This window comes from Leopardus geoffroyi, chromosome A1, assembly GCF_018350155.1.
Source record: "Leopardus geoffroyi isolate Oge1 chromosome A1, O.geoffroyi_Oge1_pat1.0, whole genome shotgun sequence".
NCBI classification, from domain to species: Eukaryota; Metazoa; Chordata; class Mammalia; order Carnivora; family Felidae; genus Leopardus; species Leopardus geoffroyi.
Window position 1 is genome coordinate 210587686 of NC_059326.1, and position 23085 is coordinate 210610770.

Genomic DNA, 23085 nt, shown 5'->3' on the forward strand with positions numbered 1-23085 from the left:
AAAATTTTATTTACCTTGATTTTGATGGTTATGTATGTGGAAGATCCAAAAATATAGAGGAGCTCCTGGGTGGCTCAGTCCATTAAGCCCCCTGCTCTTGGTTTAGGTTCAGGTCATGATCTCCGGGTTCTGGAGTTCAGGCCCATCATTGGACTCTGCGATGATAGTGTGGAGCCTGATTGGGATTCCCTGTCTCCCCCTCTCCCTGCCCCTTCCCTCTCTGCCCCCTTCTCTCTCTCTCAAAAATAAATAAACATTTAAAAAACACCAAAAATATACATCTTACTGTAAGAATCGATAAGAAAGTGGCATTTCTTAATATGGTGTTTGGATCCCCTGAATCCTGGTTAAGTCAGAGACTCCCAGTAAACCTGAACCTCAGATTCCTTTGTCAGAAAAAGTTGGGGAGTGAGATCGTTTATAACAGAGCTCATCAGGGTGGTTGTGAGGATTATAATCAAATAATGTATTTGAAAATGCCAAAATAAATGATGCTACCTTAACACCAAAAAAAAAAAAAAAAAAAAAAAAAAAAAGTTAGGAAGGTAGGAAAGAAAGGTAGAAGGGAGGGAGGGAAGAAAGGCAAAGCAAGGCAAGGCATAGTGCTGCCCCATAGCAGACACTCATTTATTAAGAAACAGCGAACATCTTTGTTGCCAAGCTCATCCTCTTCCTTCAGAGCCTTATCTGGAAGTCATCTTTCAGAGGGGCCATCCCTACTTAATTTTTTTTCCTTAAAACTTAGCACTACCTAACATACTATTGCCAATACTGTACTCATCTCCGTAACAGAAGTTCCGTGAGGAATGATTTTTGTTTTGTTTGCAGACCCACTCTTGCCTGACCCATACTAAGTGTTCAATAAATTTGTGTTGAATGGGTGAATTTACTCAGTCGCCATCCCCGCCCGATTTGTGCTACTGCTAATTATCGGAGGTACGGGGGCTTGAGTGGGATATTGTTAAAACATCAACACCTCTGGGGTGAGGTTTAAACAGCATCGCCATCCTCTGGGGGAAGAAGGGGAGAATTGGAGATCAGGTATGTGTGACTATTAGAATTAGTAAGAAGGGCAATGGGCACCCAAAAGTCAGAAGAAAGGTCCAAAAACAGGGACCCTGGGATACGAAAAGAAGAATCCGGGTATCCTGAGTTAGCATTCCAGGCTAGCGCTGCTGAGTTTCACCTGCCCACTTCAAGGAGGAGCCTGTCCTCACGAGATTTTCATGCAGACCCTCCAACCCCGGATTTCTAGGCAGGGCCAAAGAGGTGGGCCCCAATAGCTATCAAAGGGCCGAGCAGGGGCGGGGGAAAGAAGCCAGGCCAGACCCTTGACTCCGACCCGGTCGGAGAAGGCACCCCGCCCTCGGGTCCTGCAGCCTGGAGTTCGGCCCCCATGCGGTGCCAGGCCCACGGCGCAGCACAGCGTCCGGCGTGGCGGGCACCGCGCGCGCGAGTAGCGCAGGGCCGACCGCGCTGCTTCTGGCGTTGCTGCCGCCGGGGCTCTTGCTGCCGGAAGTCGCCCAAATCCCGGCCGCGTCCTCTTTGGGTGAGTGCCGGGCGGGCAGCGCGCGCGCTTGGGCCGCCCCTCCGCGGCTGGGCTGAGGAAGCCCCGGAGTCTGCGCCGCCGCGCGCCAGCGGAAGGTGACTGCAGGCGGGCGCCGGAGAGGAGGACTGTGCCCTTTGCCCTAGGCGGTCTCCGCCAGCCTTCCGTCGCTCCTTCACGTCAATCTGGTCCGGCCGAGTTCTGGCGCGGGAGTGAGGACGGGCTGCAGGGACCGCTCGTTAACTTTAAACAGAGCAAAGAGCAATGTTATGTAAGCAAAAAAATGAATGAATGTATGTGGAGATAGCAAAGGAACTACAATTCAGGACAAGGAACCTATGGCGAAGCCCAAGAGACGAAGAGAAGGTCAGCTTTTATTAGGTCTGAGGAGGAAATTGGGGAGGGTTTATTCTGAACAAAAGTTCCTTGGAGAAGAACAATAGTTTGAGACTGGGGCAGTTTCTCATTGCTTGCAGGCAGCTGGGGCAGGTTGAGAGCTCCTTTCCTTTTCTTAAAGGCAGGAGATAAAAAAAAACAACCGTGTGAAAAGTGCCTCCCGTGGTGGAAACCATGATCTTCCTTCTTCCTGCTGCTTCCGTGGGCTGTGTGGTGCGTGCGTGAGAGCTCCCCCTTCAGGGCTTCCTCGCTCTACTTTAAAGGTTTCCTTTATTTTCACACCCACCACGTCTGAATTCTTAATGGAGCCAAGCTCAGACCCAAAATAAGTACCCCCCACCCCGCCCCCCGCACAAAGCATTTACACTTAAAGGAAGTTTCTAGTTTTAAGGACTAGTTCCACCTCCGCCCCATGACTGCCTCCTGGGCTCACTTTCCAGCCACTTTCTGGTTTCCACTGTAGCAAAAATTCCCAAAGAGAAGGATACCCCTGCTCTTTGGGTATCTAGGATACCCCTGATCTGCTGTCTGCTATAGGAAGTCGTAGGTATACCACCAAGTGGAATTAGGTTTTGGAGCTTGATTAAGGGGCATGACCTTAAAAAATTTTTTTTTATTTTTAATATTTATGTTAGAGACAGAGTATGAGGGGGGTAGGGTCAGAGAGAGAGGGAGACACAGAATTCCAGGCTCCAGGCTCCGAGCTGTCAGCACAGAGCTCATTGTGGGGCTCAAACCCACCAACCAGTGAGATCATGATCTGAGCCTAAGTCAGACACTCAACTGACTGAGCCACCCAGGTGCCCCAATGGGCTTGACCTTTTAAAAAATGTAATCTATTTCCTAGAAAGAAGAATGCTTTAAGCTCTAAGTAAGTCCTCAAGAACTTATCACATTGTCATGGATAGAGCCCCTCCCGTTGCAGGATTTTTTTTTTTTTTTTACCTCACTTCCTCAGAATTTATTGTCTCCCCACCTGGAAAAACGAAGAAGTGGACACAAAATAAAATGAGCAGTAGGCAAAAGTTTATTAGAATATAAGATTAGAAAGTAAGAATAGTATGAAAGCTCTCTTTACAGAGAGGGGACGTTTGAAAGTGAATGCCCCCAACTATGGGCAAGGGACTTTGTTTAATACGGTTTTGGTCCATCCCCCCCCCCAACTTTTTTTTCCTTTGTTGGCCTGATAACTGTAGGTGCTGAGTTGTTCATTTCTGTGGGAAACGTGAGTGGCGGAGGGAGTAGGTAGTGTTTGTTACATTCTTAAGAAAAACTTTAAGTCCGAGGGACTTTCTCTCATGGTCAGATGTTCCCAGCACTGTTTTAAAATATGTGTTTTCTCTACATCCAGGGGCCGCAAGTCCTAACCTTTTCCTCTCTAGCTATCATTCTGGGTCACAGGACAGGGAAACTAGAGGAGAGTTGCGGCAGGTGAGGGCTCAGAGAGTCAGGAATCATTCTGCATGAGGACTCTGAGGGTCCAGGGCGGGGTTGCCCATATAGGAAATGAAGAGGCAGATGAAGCTTTCCTTCTGCTCACCATCCAGCGAAGGTTTATCCTGAAGCTTCTCTGTTTCCCTACCCTCCCACCCTAGCCTTTCTCTTCATGGACCTCACAAAAATGAAGCCCTGTTCCCAAGGGGAAGCCATTATGTACTGATGGCCCAGGTATCTCAGATTCTTCAAGACCATGGGCATGATGTGATCTTACTTCAACAGAATGGACTTTCGTTCACATTAGGTATCCTGTCTTTCTATTCCATGTTCTGTCCAATAGAAATACAACATGAGCTATAAATGCAAGCCCCATGATGTATTTATATTCCAGAAGACACATGAAAAATAAAAACAGGTCAAACTAATTTTCATCATACATTTTATTGAAAGTCATATATCCAAAATATCATTTCAACATGTAAACAATATAAAAATTATTAATGAGATAGTTCACATTTGTTTGTGTTAAGTCTTTGAAATCTGGTGTGTATTTCACAATTCACACTAGACACATTTCAAGTGTTCAATAGCCACATGTAGCTGATGGCTGCCATATTGGACAATACTGTTTGGACCCTCCTACCATAGGTGATAAACCTTGCATATGTTAAATGTTCAGCAAAACTTCATTTTAGTTCTACTGAGTTATTACAATGAAAATGATATGTGTGTGGTATCTGTGTTTATTTCAAAGTCCATCTTAAACCATAACTCTAGCATAAGAAAGTTTGAAACACTGTTTCACTCTCCTCATCATCTTCTGCATCCCTCCATCTCACATCCTCTCACTTCTGTCTTCAACCCATTCATGCAAACCCTTCGCACACGTTTCCAGATCAATTTGACAAAATACTGCTTTATGTTGCATGAAACCTTGTGTATAATTTGTGGAGATTGGATCAAGATGATTTCTCTTTTTTTTTTAGAGTAGGCTCCATGCCCAGTGTGGACCCCAACCTGGGGCTTGAACTCAAGACCCTAAGATCAAGACCCTGAGCTGAGAGATCAAGAGTCGGATGCTTAACCAACTGAGCCACCCAAGCACCCCATCACAATGATTTTTCTGATAACAATCCAGGAAAAGAAAACAGCAAAATTGCAGGAGAAACTTATCAAACAACTAATACAAGAAAAATTTCCAGAACTAAAATACGTGCAGCTCCATACTGAAAGATCCCACCTGCATTCAACACAAAGAATAAAAAAAATGACCTACACCAGGGGAAATCATGGTGACATTTCAGAATAGCAGTGGTTAATAAAAAGCAATCTAAATGTTTTGGGGTGCCTGGGTGGCTCAGTCAGTTAAGTGTTTGATTCTTGATTTCAGCTCATGTCATGATCTCACAGTTCCCACATGATCCCACAGAGAAGGTTTGAGCCCCGTATGGGGCTCCACACTGACTGTCTAGAGCCTGCTTAGGATTCTCTCTCTCCCTCTCTCTCTCTCTGCCCCTCCCTGACTCACATGTGCTGTCTCTCTCTCAAAGTAAATATAAACTTAAAAAAAAAAAAACTATTTTAAAAGCAACCTAAATGTTTTGATATACTGCAGTGATGAGTAGGACTCAGAATGGCATCAAACTTTTTAGCATTGACATACAGCAGTGGACACAGAAAACCCAACAAGACTTGACAGTAAAATAGTCTCAAAGGTTTTCCTTTTCATATACCACTTCTTAAGAAGTTATTACAGAGTTTAGTCGCAGCAGAACAATGGGGTGACCAAGAAAGAGGAAGATGAAGGGTAAGTATATAGAAGTGGCAAAACAAGAGAGTGTTAAGATTTGTCCTAAGGTATCAGCTGTGCAGTTGGCCTGGAAAGCAGTTGGTCCAGGTTGAATTGATAGAAGAATCCAGAAAGAACATCTCTGGGGGGAAAAAAAAATTAGTCAATAAGTTGACCTTATTGAAAATCCTATTGAGAGAATATTGGAGGGAGTTGAGAGACTGGCCAATAGGCACAGAAACAAAACAAAACCAAACAAACAAAACAAAACAAAACAGGCCTAAACAAATGAAAAGTATTCCCTCTGTTCTCCCATCCTCCAACTAGATTTAGCAGGGAACATACACTTTTCGAGTGCGACCTACAGAGCCTAACACTATTTATGCAAGTCTTTTCTCTCTCATATTGTTAATGTTTATATTTTCTTTCTCTCTTTTTTTAAGTTTTTTAAACTTATTTTGAGTGAGAGAGAGGAGAGAGAAAGAAAGCACGAGCAGGAGAGGGGAAGAGAGAGGGAGAGAGAGAATCCCAAGCAGGCTCCGCACTGCCAGCGCAGACCCTTATGTGCGTTTTGATGTCATGAACCATGAGGTCATGACCTGAGCCAAAATCCAGAGTTGGACACTTAACTGGCTGAGCCACCCAGGTGTTCCTATTTTCATGTGCTAATTTCCAAAAATGTATACCAAATGTCTTGAATTTCTCAAAACTAGTCCCTGTGTTACTTAATTTTTTTTTTCTTTTTTAAGGCTCCATGCCAAATGTAGGGCTTGAACTCACAACCCTGAGATCAAGAGTTGCGTGCTCTACCGACTGAGCCAGGCAGGTACCCCTTTAAACATTTATTTTAAAAGCTTAATTTTTAAAATGTATCCCCACCAACATATGTGAAATTGGTAGTAGCACATAGAATTACTGTACTAACTGCTAAGCTAATTACGTTGTTTGTACACTTCATAATGCCTACTCTTTCTTTTTAAACACTTAACACACTGGTAATTTTTTCCTTGTAATGATTTTCTCAATATCTGCTTTCCCTGTCAAACCGTAAGGTCCATGAGAGCAAAGATCATGTTTTCCTTGCACACTAGGAGATCCACAGAACCTATCATAGTGTATGGCATACAGTAGGCAGAAAGTAAACATTTAATTACACTACCTAAAGATCAAGATGTATAAAAATACTAGGCCAAATTATAAGTTACATCTTCCTTGACTAGTTTTTTATAGTTATTGAAACCTTTGATATCGTCCCAGATATAACTGGGAAAATTATCTTGACTTGATCGTTGGATTCAAGAAGGCTTCTTGGACTCTTCTCTCTCTGGCTTAAAGTAGTTGTCTGCCTGCACCCCCCACCCTCCAATCCAATCAGAACACCCTCATCAAACTTACTATAACCTAAAATGACTGCCCATTTGGCCGCATTTATTTTCTCCTCATAATCTTGTGACCTTTTGGAAGAAGGCTGCCCTGCTCATCACACTGCTGAAGTGACAAAACAAATTCCTCTCTCTTGTCCCCAGTAATTGTCAGTAATTATCCTCATAGAAAGTATTTTCTTCATTGAAACAGCACTTTTAACCACTTTTTGTCCCAACATTATTTCATTCCATCTTCTTTTCTCTGAACCAATTTTATTATTAAAAAAAATTTTTTAATGTTTATTTATTTTTGAGAGAGAGAGAGAGAGAGCAGGGGAGGGGCAGAGAGAGAGGGAGACACAGAATCTGAAGTGGGCTCCAGGCTCTGAGCTGTCAGCACAGAGCCCAACGTGGGGCTCGAATCCATGAACCATGAGATCATGACCTGAGCGGAAGTCTGACACTTGATGGACTGAGCCACCCAGGCACCCCCAATTTTATTTTTTTAATGTTTGTTTATTTATTTATTTTTATTTAGAGTGCGAGCTGGGGAGGGGCACAGAGAGAGGGAGAGAGAGGATCCTGGTCAGTCTCTGTGCCCAACGCAGGGCTCAATCTCATGAACCGTAAGATCATGACCTGAGCCAAAATCAACAGTTGGAGGCTTAACCAACTGAGCCACCCAGGCATCCATCCAGAACCAATTTTAGAAATAGTTGAGCCATTTAAATAGGCATGAATGGTGGTATACCCTGTGTCCTTATGTTAGGATAAATGCATATTTGCCTTCTCTGTCTCTCAGGAGGGCACTTCTGAACCCTGGCTGCATATTAGAATTACCTGAGGAGCTTTGAACAAATGCTTATGTTTGGGGTTCACTTTCAGAAAGTCTCTAAACTGTTTATGGTGAAGTCCAGGCATAGATATATTTGTAACGCTCCCCTATAGCACACAGAGTAGAGACCTTCCTCCTGGAGCCATGTTTCTGTTTTCCCCTTCACCACTCTCCAGAGATTCTCTCTAAGTGTTGGACCTTCACTTTAGTGAAAGGAGATCATGCAGCTGATTGCTGATCTTCAGTTCATAAGTCAAGTGCCTAAATCCTGGGCATGAGTAGTAGGAATCTCATTTTTCAGCCCATATTCTGCATCCTGAATCATCAGTGCAGAATCACTTTGGTGCGGCATTTGTCAAATGTTGTATAAACCATAGCACATGTTTAACCATTATTAAAAGAAAAGTAAATGAATCCCCAATAAAACAAAGTAAATCCTCAAGTAAAAGCTGACACAGGACATTAATCTTCAGCAGGGTTGTTGGAATCTGCATCATAGAAGAGGCCCTGAGAGGGAGGTAAAGGTACAAAATCCTCATTCACTGGCCCTTAAGTGGGAACCCCAAGCACCAGTCACCCTTTTGAAGGATTTGTTGCCAGTGGAGTGTGAAGACATCCATTGGTCCAATAGTTGAAAGCAAGAAACCAGCAGATGTCACTAACACACAGCTTTTACAGTGGTTTCTCCAATGGAAAAAGCTTTTTTTTCACTTGTGTTCATGAGACCCTGTCATCAGGACGCTCACAGCTGCGGGAAAACAAGTCCTACACACAGGTATATTTAAGAACAAAGTTTGCCGGGCACCTGAGTGGCTCAGTTGGTTGGGTGTCCAACTTCGGCTCAGGTCATGATCTCACGGTTCGTGGGTTCAAGCCCCGCGTTGGGCTCTGTGCTGACAGCTCAGAGCCTGGGGCCTGCTTCGGATTCTGTGACTCCCTCTCTCTCTGGCCCTCCCCCACTCACACCCTGTCTCTCTCTGCCTCTCAAAAATAAATAAAAATGTAAAAAAAAAAACAACAAAGTTTGCATATAATTGGAGGTCTTACAGAACGTCATGGATGAGCTTCAGGATTCAACCAATGGAGAGAGATCAGAGACACCAGCCATAGCTGGTAATATGTCCCACAGCAGGAAGAGCGCCAAAAGATGGGTAGGATTTTGATGAGGGGAAGAAAGGAAGAGGAAGAAAGCAGGAACATTCTAAGCATCAGAAAGAATTGTAGCAAAGAAAAAACAGAAAAATGCCATGGTAGATTTGGAGGTCATGAAAGGACCAGTATCTGGATCAGAAAGTTCTCAGGAGAGAGCAGTAGAACAGGTTGCTGCCAAAAGTGCTTTCTGGGTGTTCACTTCTGGTGTGAAGATTCTTTAGTGTGTTGGAAGATTAACACCATTTGTGAATATTGAATATCTCTCACTTCTTTTTTTTTCTTTTTTTGCAGGAGCTCATTTACAAACCTTTTAAAGGTCATGTAGCTTCATGACACAACTCAGTGTAGTCATTTGTTAGGAAGGACAGATATTATGGGCTCCTTAAAGAATGAGAGTTTTGACCTAGTGGTGGTTGATGCTATAGGATCGTTACACTTTCCTGGTTGCTGAGAAACTTGGAAGGCTGTCTGTGGCCTCTTTACTAGCACATTTGGAATATCAATTTTGGGCTGTCTGAACCTGTGTCTTGCATGTCCTCCCTGACAGGTCACATGGATTTCTGAGACCAGGTGAAGAACTCTCTGACGTTCTTCATTTCAACCTTGAGCAAATGGTATATATTCATACTCAGTTTGATGACACTATCAAGGAACATTTCCCAGAAGGCTCTAGGTCAGAGCTATTTCATCTTCAACTGAAAGCAGAGCTGGGGTTTGTTAGTTTTGGCTTTGGATTTGTCTTTGCCTTTGCCTGGCCACAGCTTCCCAACACTGTGTATGTTGGACACTTAATGGCCAAACCTGATGAGCCAATACTTCAGGTAAGTAAAACCTTTGTGCCCCATTGGACATGAGGAATCACCCTCATGATGGTGTCATTAGTGCACAGATGGCAATTGCTCAGACAAGGGGTAAATCTAGGTTTTTTAAAATTTTCTTTTAACATGTTTTAAATGTTTATTTTTGAGAGAAAGAGAAAGAACGTGAGCAGGGGAGGGGCAGAGAGAGAGAGACAGACACAGAATCTAAAGCAAGTTCCAGTCTCCGAGCTGTCAGTACAGAGCCTGATGCAGGGCTTGAACTCACAAAGTGTGAGTTCATGACCTGAACTGAATCAGATGCCTAATTGACTAAGCCACCCAGACACCCCTATATTTCAATTTTCAAATGCTTTTGGTATTATATAGAAATACAGTTGACTTTTATATATCAGCCTTGAGTCCTGAAATTTTAACAAGTTCACTTATTAGACTCTATTGGGTTATTTTGTAGCTTCCATAGGGTTTTCTATATAGATAATAGTGTCTCATAAAACTGAGAACATTTTCTTTCCATTCATTATTTCTTTTACCCATTTTTCTTGTTTTATTGTCCTGGCTAGAGTTTAAACCATGATGTTGAATAAAAGTGGTGAGAGCTGACATCTCTACTTTGTTCCTGTCTTAGGTGGAAAGAGTTCAATATTTTACCAGTAAGTATGATTACAGTACAAGATTTTTTTCACCATATGCCTTTTATCATATTGAAGAGATTACTTTCTATTCCTAGCCATGCAGAGTTTTTATAAGAAAAGAGTGTTGAATTTTGTCGAAGATTTGTTCTGCATTTATTGAGGAGATCATGTGATACTTCCTTTTTACTCTATTATTGTGGTGAATTATAATGATTAGTTTTTGACTGTTAAATTGACCTTGCATCCTTGGATAAAAGAATTGGTGATGATGTATTATGTTTTTCGATATATTGCTGGATTCTATTTTAAAATATTTTAAAGGCCTCATAAAACTATGTCACATGGATTTCTGGGGCTGAGTGAAGAACTGTCTGATGTTCTTTATTGTATTTATGAGGTTATGCTTCTATAGGTGTCTTTTTAGAAATCTTTTGATTCTGAATTCAATTTTTATTAAAAAATTGAAATTTAAATTACCTATTTGAAGTTACTTAAAATTTCTAATTCTTCTAGTGTCAGTTTGGTAAGTTGTGTTTAAAAAAATTTTTTTTTAATGTTTATTTATTTTTGAGAGAGAGACACACACAGAGTGCGAGCAGGGGAGGAGCAGAGAGAGGGAGACACAGATCTGAAGCAGGTGCCAGGCTGGGAGTTGTCAGCACAGAGCCTGATGCGGGGCTGGAACTCACGAACCACGAGATCATGACCTGAGCCGAAGTCGGACGCTAAACAGACTGAGTCACCCAGGCACCCCAGTAAGTTGCGTTTTTTTTTTTTTTTTCAAATAATTTGCTCACTTCATGTATTTGACAAGAAATATTTCATTTTTCGGAGAAATAAGGTGATATATGGGCCCTGGGAGCACTGAAACAATTGGTGCTCTACTATGGGTATCTCATCAGTTGTATATGCTGCCTTGTCAGAGCCTTTCCCAACCCAACCCCAGTATACATATATACAACTCCAGTGAGCCATTACCCTTCCACACTGGTGTTTCAGGATTATGCAGGTCACACTCTGCATTAGTTTTCCTCAAAGTGTGGTTCTTAGCCCATCTTTGTCAGGTTCACTTGAGATGCTTATTAAAAATACGGATTCTAAGCCCCACCCAAGAACTACTGCATAGAATCTCCAGGTTTGAATCCTGGTAATTTGCATTTTCAACAACAACCAAACTGCATTTATACAGACTAAATATTTGAGGCTATAAATCTGACTGTGAGGCAACCACTATTTTTTATTCTTTCCCTCCATAGTCTGTGTGAAATCCCAAAGTGAATGAGCAAAACTGAAAAGGAAATGTTATTAGAAAATCATAAGGAAGCAAAATATACTTATAGTACTAAACTGTATTTATTGAAAAAAATCCACATATTCGTGGACATGTGCAGTTCAAACCCATCTGTTCAAGGGTCAATTATGTATATTCAGTCTAAATACAGAAAGAACTGCAAACAAAACTTGTCTACTGAGTAGGTTTTTTACAGTTGTGTGGGGTAGTGTATTTGACCTCACTTTCTAGGCATGATAGGACTGAGCAAATGAGGAAATGTATTGATGTTGTTTCTTACATTAGGAAAAGACAATTACAAATGTGGAAATGAGGAAGATTAGAACAACCCCTGTGATATATTGAATTGAGATATCAGTATGAATTCATAATTTTTTCTGACTAGTAGACATAGCTACAACATCTATAGGCAGAGAAATAAATATAGGATCTTGATATCTACCTCTATAGCCATATATTTCCTAGTTCTGTCCACTGAAAGGATTATAAACAGTGGCGCTTTGTTAGCAATAAGCACACCTAGCAACCATATAGGTATCTTTTGGTCTAGTAGATCATAAACTCCATGAATGTAGGGACTGATAAAGGGCAACTTTACCTTTCAGCATTAAATTGGATTCTGTGCACACAGGAGTTTTAATAAAATTAAACTCTTTAAGGCATCCAGCTGGTAATTTGCAGGCCAGGTTATAATTACCTGAAAACCAGCCTTCTCTGTTCAGCCTAAGCTGCTGAGAACCTGCCATCTAATGTTGCCACCAACCCTCTGTCTCTGCCAACCTGTACGTTTCAGCAGCGGTGGCCCCGGCACCATCAGATGCTCCTGCACCCTGAGCCCCCCACCCCCACCAGGGGCTGGTGGGCTGGATCTACCACATCCTCCAGGTAGGGGGTGTAGCACAACTCAGGCCCACACTTTCCAATAACTGTGGCATGAACGTACCTCCTGAATGTCTTATTGTCCCTGCTGATGGTCACCCTGGGCACTGTGTGGCTGTGTGGGAAGCTGTTGAGTGTGGTGGCCAGGTGGCTGTGTGGGCCCTGAAGCTGAAGGCCCGAAGCCAAGTGTAGGCTTGGGGGATGCCATATTGGGGGGGGGGGGTGTTACCGTTTCTTATGAGCTTCCCACCAGTTCTGGCAACTCCTGTTATCCATATCATATCCATGTGCTAATTTTGTTGTAAATACCTGCTCATTGGCTTCTTCCTAAAATTAGAATTCTTTATTCAGCCCGTATGGCCTTCTTTATTTGCCAGTCAGGCAGGGCTGTTGTATGATTTTGTTCCCACGGTAATTTGGACCAGTGGCCCTCATATTTTAAGCCTTGAAGCCACCTTCTTTGTCATGCCCCTGTTGGAGGAGCATCAGCCTGAACCATTCCAGCCTCTATGTCCAGTCCCTTCTCAGGCTGTTTCCCTCACTCCTGCCTCCGCCACCCACTATAACACTGAAAACAGGCACCTGACAAACTTTTTCATTTTCTCTTTGCTTTTCCTGCAAACTCTTGTCAATCTATCTTGTTGGGGCAAGAGGAGCCCCTGCCTCATGGAAAGCAAAAGTCTTCCAGAATTATCGTACCCCTCCACTTGGAAAAGAGACTCCATCCTCCTTCCCCAGAATTCTGTCACCTGACAACTCAAGGCTGTAAGGGAAGCTGCACCGAAATCCTTTATAAGAGCCAGTCTTGTTTTGAGGATAGAAAATGCAAAAATGCCTTCTGGGGCTTGCATGCCCTGTCCTTCCCAGGGCTGACATTGCAAAGAGTCAGAATGACAAGATGTCCTCAGTTTGTGCCTGAGGAGACTGTGGAAATATCCCGAGTCCTATTTTATGATGCTCATTGGAATTATAGTCTCAGCAGTAGAGGTTCAAACCTTCAGGTAAAGACTTGGACTTGTAGAGTTAGGACTCTAGCACGTCTTCATAAATAAATGACCTCCTTAAGAGGTCCTCAGAATACAGTCCAGGAATGATAGGTGGACTTCTCTTGGGGATTGACTTCTAGAGAGTAGACACAACTCCTTCCAGGGAGCGGTGTCTTGAGATTGGAAGACTCGCAGAGATTTTAAGCAGGTACCTGGGGAAATGGGGCATGGGGATGACAGTATGAGGTCAATAGTGCAGTTAGGAGGTGGGAAAATTCGTGGAAGAGTCTCTAAAATGGAGACGGTTCTGAGTCACCTGGGGGTGGCACTATCTTGGAAGTGACTTCCTGAAGTCCCTGCCATTCCTGGTTCAGAGTATGCTCTCTGCAGAGAGTGTAGTGATTCCATGGAAGGAGAGGGGTTAAGGAGAGCTCACTAACCCCTCCTTCCTTCTTCCAGATGCCTGAGGTTAGGGAGGGTGAGGACATATTAGCCAGTGGAGCAAACACCCGGGGAGGAGGAGCAGAAGGGCAAGAAGTCACAGACAGAAAGAGACAACAGGCAGGATCCACCTCTCACCTCTTCCCAAGCTGCCTGCCAGCGCATCTCCTTGGCTGCCAGTGCAGTGCGTGTCCCCAGGGCACACAGGTTACTGTGTGGGGCGCTGGGTGCAGGCTCTGGGCACAGGACCGGGCTCCGCAGCTGGTACAGGAGTGAGCATGGCAGGGCAGCGGGTGCTGCTGCTAGCTGGCTTCCTTCTGCCTGGGTTCCTGCTCTCTGAGGCCGCCAAGATCCTAACCCTGTCTTTGGTGGGTGAGTGTGTGGCTGGAGAATCAGACACAGGCTCGTCCCAGACACCTGCGTGAAGGCTCAGGCACATAGTCCTGGGCCAAAGGGTCACTCTGTGGGGTTTTCCAGACAGCGCTTGGGTCCCAGGCTGCAGGAGGGAGAGGCGGGAGGGGGTTGTTGGGGCATGAGGAGCTCCTGCCTCATGTAGGGGTGAAGAAGATACTTCTGGAGAAAGTAGAATACCCTTTCCTCTCTCTTCCTATTCAGACTAGCTCTCCGAGGCACAGGGATGGGGCAAGAGGTTTGAGATCCCTCCCTGTGCTCGAGACGCAGGGCAGCGTCTTCCCCAGGGCGGTTTGGACATTCAGAGGCTCACCCTAAGCTTCTCAGGGGTGTGCAGCAATTGTCAACAGAGACGGGGTCGTGGGGGGAGCATTTGCAGGCTCTTGGAGGCCCAGGGAAGAGCTCACGGGGACAGCAGCACGGATTTTCTGAGGCTGCATGGGAGCCAATTGGAGAAGGGAAGGCATTTCAATAACAGTTAGGAGGGTGTTTTCATCCAGAGAAAACCTAGAGAACTGGCCAGGGTTGGGGACTGGACCCTGGGCATTCAGGTCTCTCCGGTGCCCACTCTTTTTCACCCGTGGGGCTGGAAGTGTTTGAAGGACTTGAGGGACTGTTAATTTTGCATTTTGTGGCCTCAGTTTTATCTCCTTTACTTTTGCACCAAAGGGACTAGCAGATGAAAAGGAAAATCATATCAGGATAAAGGGTCATCCTAGGATGGAGCTTCCCCAACATTGTATTTCAACTCACAGGGGGCTCTTTTAGGTCACTTGACTGTATAGGTCACTGGGAATCGGGGGGATCTTAGAGCTGGAAGGACGCCGAATCATCTCATTTAGCCCCCACAGTGTTTTCCTGAACAAGAAACTTAAGGGTCGACACCTTTGCCAGAGCACACTGGACCTCCTTAAAGGCACACAGCAGGAATTTACTCCGCGCTCTCAGCCCAGGAGCAGCCTTTTCACAGCTTCCAATCTCATGCACTTTTAGTGGGTAGTTTTAAAAATCACTCTTTAAGAAACCCTGTAACTGCATTTGAATTCCTTTTTTATTCATTTAGTTTTCTTTCCAATTGTTAGTAGCAGTGACACAAAAGCACTCCCTCCCTTCTTGTAAGTACATGTCCTCTGGACTCTGTGAGGTGGGGAGGAAGGTGTGGTTTGGAGGCACTGAAGCCCTGCCTCTGTTCCAGAATGCACTGTGCTCACCAAGACCTTTAGGAATGGCTGTCTGTACAGGTGCAGGAAGCCTTCTCTCCTGAATCCATTTCCTGCATGGGTTAAAGGTAGAGTCAGAGCAGGGAGTCTGAGGGGGTAGGGTTCATGTTTTATGTAATCTGTGTTACCTCAGGGCAACACAAGTATAGCTATTAAAAACTAGAGTATAAGAAACTAGATGCACACTATTGCTGTAGTTCTTTTTTAAACTTTTTTATTACTGTGGTTCCACATCCATGTGAGCTGACCCAATCATCATGGGACCTTCATCTTCCAAACAACCCCCAGTTCCCAGCTTGGGCAAATTCTATTCCTTCCCGTGTGGTCTGGCTTTGACTATTGCTGAGACTCATAGATTCCATAAAAATGGCCCCTGGTAGCATATGGTTTTAGATACAACTTGATGTGATAGAAACTGTACCTCCCCATGGGATCATACTCTGTTTCCTTCGGATCCCAGGATATTTCTAGGATGGGTGGTGTCTCAGTCTCTCATGCATACAGGATCCTGCAGTTCCACTGCAAGCGTCCACAATTATTCTGAATGCCTTAATTTGATATTCAGCAAAATGCAGACCCCAACTGAGAAGCCTCCTGCCAAATATATTTGAATCTGAAGAATTTTGGCTCTAAGTGGTGTCTCTCTCTCCTTTGCTCCAGTGGCTCTTTCCTGGACTGATGTTAAGTTCCCATGTTTTGGCCCTCACATTAGCCTAAATTTCCAGAGAGAAGGATTCCAGAAATGCTCTGATTAATTTTCCGCTAGGAGTCCTTCACACTCATATATAGCACTGTGCCAAACTTTCCATCAGTACAGTTATTTCTGTAGGGCACCAAGTGTCCATAAGGCCTGGCTAGAATCAGCATGTGCTTAGAATCAGGAACTCCTTAAAGCCTAAGCACAGAGAGGCTCATCACACTGATGTTTGGTCACTTTTGTGACCAGAGTCACACAAAAGAATCAGAGGGAGGTTTGCCAAGGTCAAGGGTTTGGGCAAGTAGGCTCAGGGTGAGTGGCTGTGCCTTACCCAGATGGAGATGGGCAGCGTGACTGATGAAGCTGATCTTCCTCTACTCACTGTCATCTTTCTGTTCTCTCTCATGTCTTGGCTCTATCACCCCGTCAACTTCACACACCCTACTCTCATGATTACAAAGATTCAGTTGTGAATTGTTCCTAGGTGGGAGCCATCATCTGCTGCTGGACCGGGTGTCTCAGATTCTTCAAGATCATGGTCATAATGTCACCATGCTTCACCAGAGAGGGAATTCATTCATATCAGGTATCTTTTCCCACTAATCCTTGATTCCTTCTGCTCTATGCAAAGTATAGAATGAAGCAACAATGCCTTTTGCATAAATGGGCTCAGAAAAGTGTTTTTAAAATCTAATTGGACCCAAACAATGAAAAGTGTGTGTGTGTGTGTGTGTGTGTGTGTGTGTGTGCGCGCGCATTTAAGTAAGGTGTTGTAAAACTTGCTGGCTATGTCTACCAGCACTCCACACTCTGTCGTCTCATATTTTCCTCCCTTACCTTCATCCCAACCAACAGTCCACATATTATTACAGGTTATTTTGGTAAATGGCACTTCATAACATAGCTTGAAAATATGTGAACAGAAGTGTTCATCCATATATAAGATTTCTAATAGGAAAGGATCATTCTTTTTTTTTTTATATCAGAGATTACTTTTCTTCCTATGATAACTGAAATTTAAGAAAGGTCTCTCAGGAAGCCCCTTATTTAGGCAGGTGAGATCAGATCCTATAATTGAGATGATTTTGTTTCTTGAAAAATCAATGACTGCCCGTGAGTTTGTGGATAATGATGTTGGATGTTCTTAACTGAATCATCGAATCCAATGAATGTTAGTCAAAATGAGCAAGGAAATCTTATCAACTCTTCTCTGTTGACAGACAAGACATCAGCAACCCAGAGAACTGAAATGAATTGCCCAAGGTCATATGGCAGGTTAATAATAGTGTTGGGTGGCTTTAGGACTTTAAGCTCTGGATTGCTCAATCTGTAGTTTTCTCAGGCTTTGATTTAAAAAAGATTAAATTTTAATCAGCATCTTTGAGGAATAAAATTCTGAGAAATTATAAAATTTTGAAGGTGATCAGCCTTTGTTGTTGTTTAGATTTTATTAAAAACAAAATTTTTTTACTGTGAAAATTTCTTCTAAGATATTTATTGTGGTAAAATATACACAGCATAAAATTGATCACTAAACATTTTGTTTTGGACAGTTTAGTGACTTTAAGTACATTCACATTGTTGTGCAACCATCACTCTAGAACATTTTCATCATCACAAACAGGAACTCTGTACTGATTATATAGTAACTGCCAAATACCCTTTACCCGAAGCCCTTGGTAACCACTACTGTACCTTACTTCTCGAAAAATTTGGCTATTCTAGGTATTTCATTTAAATAGAAATATACAGTATCTGTCTTTTTGTGTCTGGCTCGTTTCACTTTGTATCATGTCTTTAAGACTCATTCATGTTGTTGTATGGATCACAATCTCTTTCCTTTTTAAGGCTGAATAATGTTGCATTGTAAGTACATATCACATTTTGTTAATCCAGTCATCATCTGTCAATGGACATTTGCACTGTTTCCCCCTTTTGGATATTGTGAATAATGCTGTCGTGAAAGCTGCTGTAGAAATATGTCTTTGAGTGCCTACTTAAGGCCATTTAAATCACTTTCTAGATTAGGTTCTTCATTCTTCACTGAATATTACTTATATACATATCTCTTTGTATCTGCCTTGATGACAGACATGATTAAAGAACTGTAGTCTGTTGATGATAATTTGTCAGTGTAGTTAATCTTGATTTTGAAAATTGCAATTAAATTTAATTAAAATTTAAATGAAGTTATGTTAAATTAGAATTTCAGATTGATTAAAAAATAATTTCAGCAGGGGCACCTGGATGGCTCAGTCAGTTATGCATCTGATATTGGCTCGTGTCATGATCTTCTGGTTTGTGAGTTTGAGTCCTGCATTGGGCTTGCTGCTGTTAGCACAGACCCTGCTTCGGGTTGTGTCTCCCTGTGGCTCTGCCCGTCCCCCACTGGTTCTCTCTCTCTCTCTGTCAAATAAAATAAAACTTAAAAAGAAAGCATCTAGGGGAGCCTGGATGGCTCATTTGGTTGAGTGCCCAACTTTGGCTCAGGTCATGATCTCGCTGTCTGCGAGTTCGAGCCCCAAGTCAGGCTCTGTGCTGACAGCTCAGAGCCTGGAGCCTGCTTCGGATTCTGTGTCTCCCTCTCTCTCTGCCCCTCCCCCACTCATACTCTGTATCTCTCTCTGTTAAAAATAAGTAAACATTAAAAAAAATTTTTTAAATAAAAAAAAAAAGAAAGAGTCTAGAGTAGAGTTTCTTTCAATATGCCCCAATCACGAGCATTTCTGAGGCTTTGAAACAGCATATTCATTCTTTACTTCAGGAATAGAGCTTTACTAAACATCTGCAAATAGGGAAAACACATGATTGGGGTGTTATTTCTGACCTGCTTCCCATTTCAGTGTAATGTAACATTTGTGTTTTTTTGAGGGGGGCTTTATTTGGAGGGCTTCTTTTGAAATTAAACATTTACTTAGGAAATGCTATGTGACTAGCACTGGGATAGATATTTTCACATTTACACCATCATTTAAACTGAAGCCTGATCTTTGTTCCAAAGTAAATGTTTAACAGAGTGTTTGGAAAGCAAATGTGGGGGTAAACTTTTGGAGGAAAAGTTGTTAGAATTTCTTCAAATTGAATCATCCAGAGGTGCTTCTTGGCCTGTGTGTAGACTTGTCTGTCTTCCCGACCTTAGGAAATAACATACCCAGTGTTATTTGTGCATGTGATGTATTGATGGAGGGCTGTGTGGAATGCTTCTTGTTTTGTGACCTTCAGGTCACAATAACTGCCTTTGCTTTAGGAATTTATTTTCTTTTTTTCTTTTTTTAATTTAAAGTTTAGTTAGTTAATATACAGTGAAATATTGGTTTCAGAAGTAGAATTCAGTGATTTATCACTTATATACAACACCCAGTGCTCATCACAAATTCCCTCTTTAGTATACCCATCACCCATCTCCCACCCACCTCCCTCCATCAACCCTAGTTGATTCTCTGTCGTTAAAAGTCTCTCCTGTGGTTTGTTTCCCTTTCTTCTCTTCCCCCCCACCTCCCATATGTTAATCTGTATTCGTACTTAAATTCCACATATGAGTGAAATCGTATGGTATTTGTCTTTCTCTGATTGACTTATTTTGCTTACCGTAATACATTCTAGCTGCATCCATGATGTTGCAAATGGTATGATTTCATTCTTTTTGATGGCTGAATAATATTCTTATACACACACACACACACACACACACACACACACACACACACACATTTGGGCTCTCTCCATAGTTTGGCTATTGTTGATAATGCTGCTATCAACATCGGGGTGCATGTATGCCTTTGAATCAGTATTTTTGTATCCTTTAGGTAAATGTCTAACAGTGCAATTGCTGGATCGTAGGGTAGTTCTGTTTTTCATTCTTTGAGGAACCTCCATGCTGTTCTTCAGAGTGGCTGCACCAGTTTGCATTCCTACCGGCAGTGCAAGAGAGTTCCCTTTTCTCTGCATCCTCCCCAACAGCTGTTGTTTCCTGTGTTGTTAGTTTTAGGTGTTCTGACAGTTGTGAGGTGGTATCTCATTGTGGTTTTGATGCGTATTTCTTTCCCTGATGATGAATGATGTTGAGCATCTTTTCATGTGTCTGTTAGCTATCTGGATGTCTTCTTTGGAAAAGTGTCTATTTATGTCTTCTGCCCATTTATTAACTGGGTTGTTTGGGTTTGGGGTTTTGAGTTTGGTAGGTTCCTTAAAGATTTTAGATTCTAACCCCTTATCATATATGTTGTTTGCAAATATCTTCTCCCATTCTGTAGGCTGCCTTTTAGTTTTGTTGATTGTTTCCTTTGCTGGGCAGAAACTTTTATCATGAAGTCCCAATAGTTCATTTTTGCATTCATTTCCCTTAGCTAACCATAAATCATTTGTTGAAGAGACTTTTTTTCCATTGGATATTCTTTCTTGTTTTGTCAAAGATGAGTTGACTACATAGTTGTACAATTGTGTTTGTTTTTGTGCCAGTACCATACCGTCTTGATGACTACCGCTTTGTAATATAGCTTGAAATGCAGAATCATGATGCCTCCAGTTTTGTTTTTTCCTTTTCAGGATTGCTTTGCCTATTTGGGGTCTTGTGTAGTTCCATACAAAGTTTAGGATAGTTTGATCTAGCTCTGTGAAGAATGCTGGTGGTAGTTTGATAGGGATTGCAATTGATGTGTAGATTGCTTTGGGTAGCATAGACATTTTAGCAATATTTGTGCTTCCAATCCATGAGGATGGAATGCTTTTACATTTTGTTGTGTCCTTTGCAATATCTTTTGTAAGTCTTTATAGTTTTTAGAGTACAGATCTTTTACCTCTTTAGTTAGATTTATTCCCAGGTATCTTATTGTTTTTGGTGCAATTTTTAATGGGCTTGATTCCCTGATTTCTCTTTCTGCTGCTTCGTTATTGGTGTATACAAATGCAACAGATTTCTGCAGGTTGATTTAATATCCTGCAACTTTGCTGAATTCATGTATTAGTTTTAGCAATTTTTTGGTAGAGTCTTTCAGGTTTTCTACATAGCGTATCATGTCACCTGCAAAGAGTGAAATTTTGACTTCTTCCTTGCTCTATTTGTGTGCCGTTTATTTCTTTTTGTTGTCTGACTGCTGAGGCTAAGACTTATAGGACTATGTTAAATAGTAATGGTGAAAGTGGGCATTCTTGTCTTGTTCCTGACTATAAGGGAAAGGCTTTCATTTTCTCCCCAATGAGGATGATATTAGCTGTGGATCTTTCATATATGGCCTGTATGTTGAGGTATGTTCCATCTATCCCTACTTTGTTGAGGGTTTTTTATCAAGAATGAATGTTGTATTTTGTCAAATGCTTTTTCTGCATCTATTGAGAGGATCATATTGTGTATATTGCACCACATCTGCAGTCCAAGAATAAAACCCAGTTAATCATGGTGAATAACTCTTTTAATGCACTGTTGAATTTGATTTGCAAGTATCTTGTTGGGAATTTTTGAATCCAGTTTCATCAGGGATTTTGGCCTATAATTCTCCTTCTTAGTAGAGTCTTTGGTTTTGGAATCAAGGTAATGCTGACTTCATAGAATGAGTTTGAAACCTTTCCTTCCATTATATTTTTTGGAACAGTGTAAGGAGAATAGACATTAGCTCTTCTTTAAATGTCTGGTAGAATCCCCCTGGGAAGCCATGTGGCCCAGGACTCTTGTTTGTTGGAAGATTTTTGATTACTAATTCAATTCCTTTGCTTGTTATGGGCCTATTAAAATTTTCTATTTCTTTCTGTTTCAATTTCTGTAGTTTGTGCATTTCTAGGAATTGTCCATTTCTTCCAGATTGCCCAATTTGTTGGCATATAATTTTTATAGTATTCTCTTATAATTGTTTTATTATTGTTGTGTTGGTTGTGATCTCTCCTCTTTCATTCATGAATTTTATCTACTTGGATCATTTCTCTTTTCTTTTTGATAGGTCTGGCTACGGGTTTATCAATTTTGTTTATTCTTTCAAAGAATGAGCTCTTAGTTTCTATAATCCATTCTACTGTGGTTTTTTTGTTTGTTTGTTTTTGTTTGTTTCTATATCATTTAGTTCTGTTCTAATTTTTATTATGTCCCTTCTTCTGCTGGCTTTAGGCTTTATTTGCTGTTCCTTGTCTAGCTCCTTTAGGTGTAAGGTTAGGTTGTGTATTTGGGACCTTTCTTGCTTCTTGAGAGAGACCTGAATTGCAATATACTTTCCTTTTAGGACTGCCTTTGCTGCATCCCAAAGGGTTTGAACTGTCGTGTGTTCATTTTAATTTGCTTCCATGTATTTTTTAATTTCTTCTTTGGAACACCTGGGTGGCTCAGTTGGTTAAGTGTCTGACTTCAGCTCAGGTCATGATCTCGCAGTTCATGGGTTCGAGCCCTGCATCAGGCTCTGTGCTGATAACTCAGAGCCTGGAACCTGATTTGAATTTTGTGTCTGCCTCTCTGTATCTGCCCCACCCTCCCCATATTCTGTCTCTCTCAACAATAAATAAACATTAAAAAAAGAAAAAAATAATTTCTTCTTTAATTTCCTGGTTAACCCATTCAGTTTTAGTAGGATGTTCTTTACCTTCCATGTATTTGGGGGCTTTCCAAATTGTTTCTTGTGGTTGACTTTAAGTTTCATAGCATTATGATCTGAAAATATGCATGGTATGCTCTTGATTTTTTGTACCTATTGAGGGCTGATTTGTGACCTAGTATATGATCTATTTTGGAGACTATTCCATGTGCACTCAAGAAGAATGTGTATTGTGCTGGTTTAGGATGAAATGTTCTGACTGTATCTGTTAATATATCTAAGAATTGTCCAGATATAAGTACATCCAGTCCAGTGTTTCATTCAAAGTCATTGTTTCCTCGTTGATTTTCTGATTTGATGGTGTGTTCATTGTTGTAAGTGTGGTGTTAAAGTCCCCTACTATTACTGTATTATTATCAATAAGTTTCTTTATGTTTGTTATTAATGTATTGATTTATATATTTGGGTGCTTCCAGTTGGTGGTATAAATATTCACAATTATTAGATCTTCTTGAATGGCTAGACCCCTTAATTATGATACAATATCCTACATCATCTTTTGTTACAGTCTTTGTTTTAAAATAAAATTTGTCTGAAAAAAAAAAAAAAATAAATAAAATAAAATAAAATTTGTCTGACACAAGTATGGCTACTCTGGCTTTCTTTTGACATCCGT

General features: G+C 41.8%; 1 protein-coding gene and 2 long non-coding RNA genes across 9 annotated transcripts in view; 2 read left to right on the forward strand and 1 right to left on the reverse strand.

Annotated features, from left to right (window-relative positions):
* Positions 1-771: 771 nt before the first annotated feature.
* On the forward strand, positions 772-10591 carry LOC123577897. Of its 4 annotated transcripts, none has more exons than XR_006702114.1 (5): positions 772-1549; positions 3538-3683; positions 9067-9340; positions 9901-9990; positions 10545-10591. It is a non-coding gene; the product is annotated as an uncharacterized LOC123577897 (long non-coding RNA). The 4 variants fall into 4 exon arrangements; XR_006702115.1 differs by lacking the exon at positions 772-1549 and adding an exon at positions 1570-1817; XR_006702113.1 differs by lacking the exon at positions 772-1549 and adding an exon at positions 1571-1912.
* Positions 5014-13821, reverse strand: LOC123577904. The gene is made up of 2 exons (XR_006702117.1): positions 13708-13821; positions 5014-5310 (listed from the first exon to the last, which is right to left on the reverse strand). It is a non-coding gene; the product is annotated as an uncharacterized LOC123577904 (long non-coding RNA).
* Positions 10685-23085, forward strand: part of LOC123577826 (UDP-glucuronosyltransferase 3A2-like) — a 29420-nt gene continuing 17019 nt past the window's right edge. The window contains exons 1-2 of one of the 4 annotated variants that reach the window (XM_045440124.1): positions 10685-10727; positions 16382-16483. In XM_045440124.1, coding sequence (XP_045296080.1) covers positions 16450-16483 — 34 coding nt within the window. In that variant the 5' untranslated portion in view covers positions 10685-10727; positions 16382-16449. Of the gene's footprint in view, positions 10728-13572; positions 13754-13836; positions 13942-16381; positions 16484-23085 lie in introns of those variants that run through there. The other 3 variants (XM_045440116.1, XM_045440118.1, XM_045440131.1) reach the window with 3 other exon arrangements.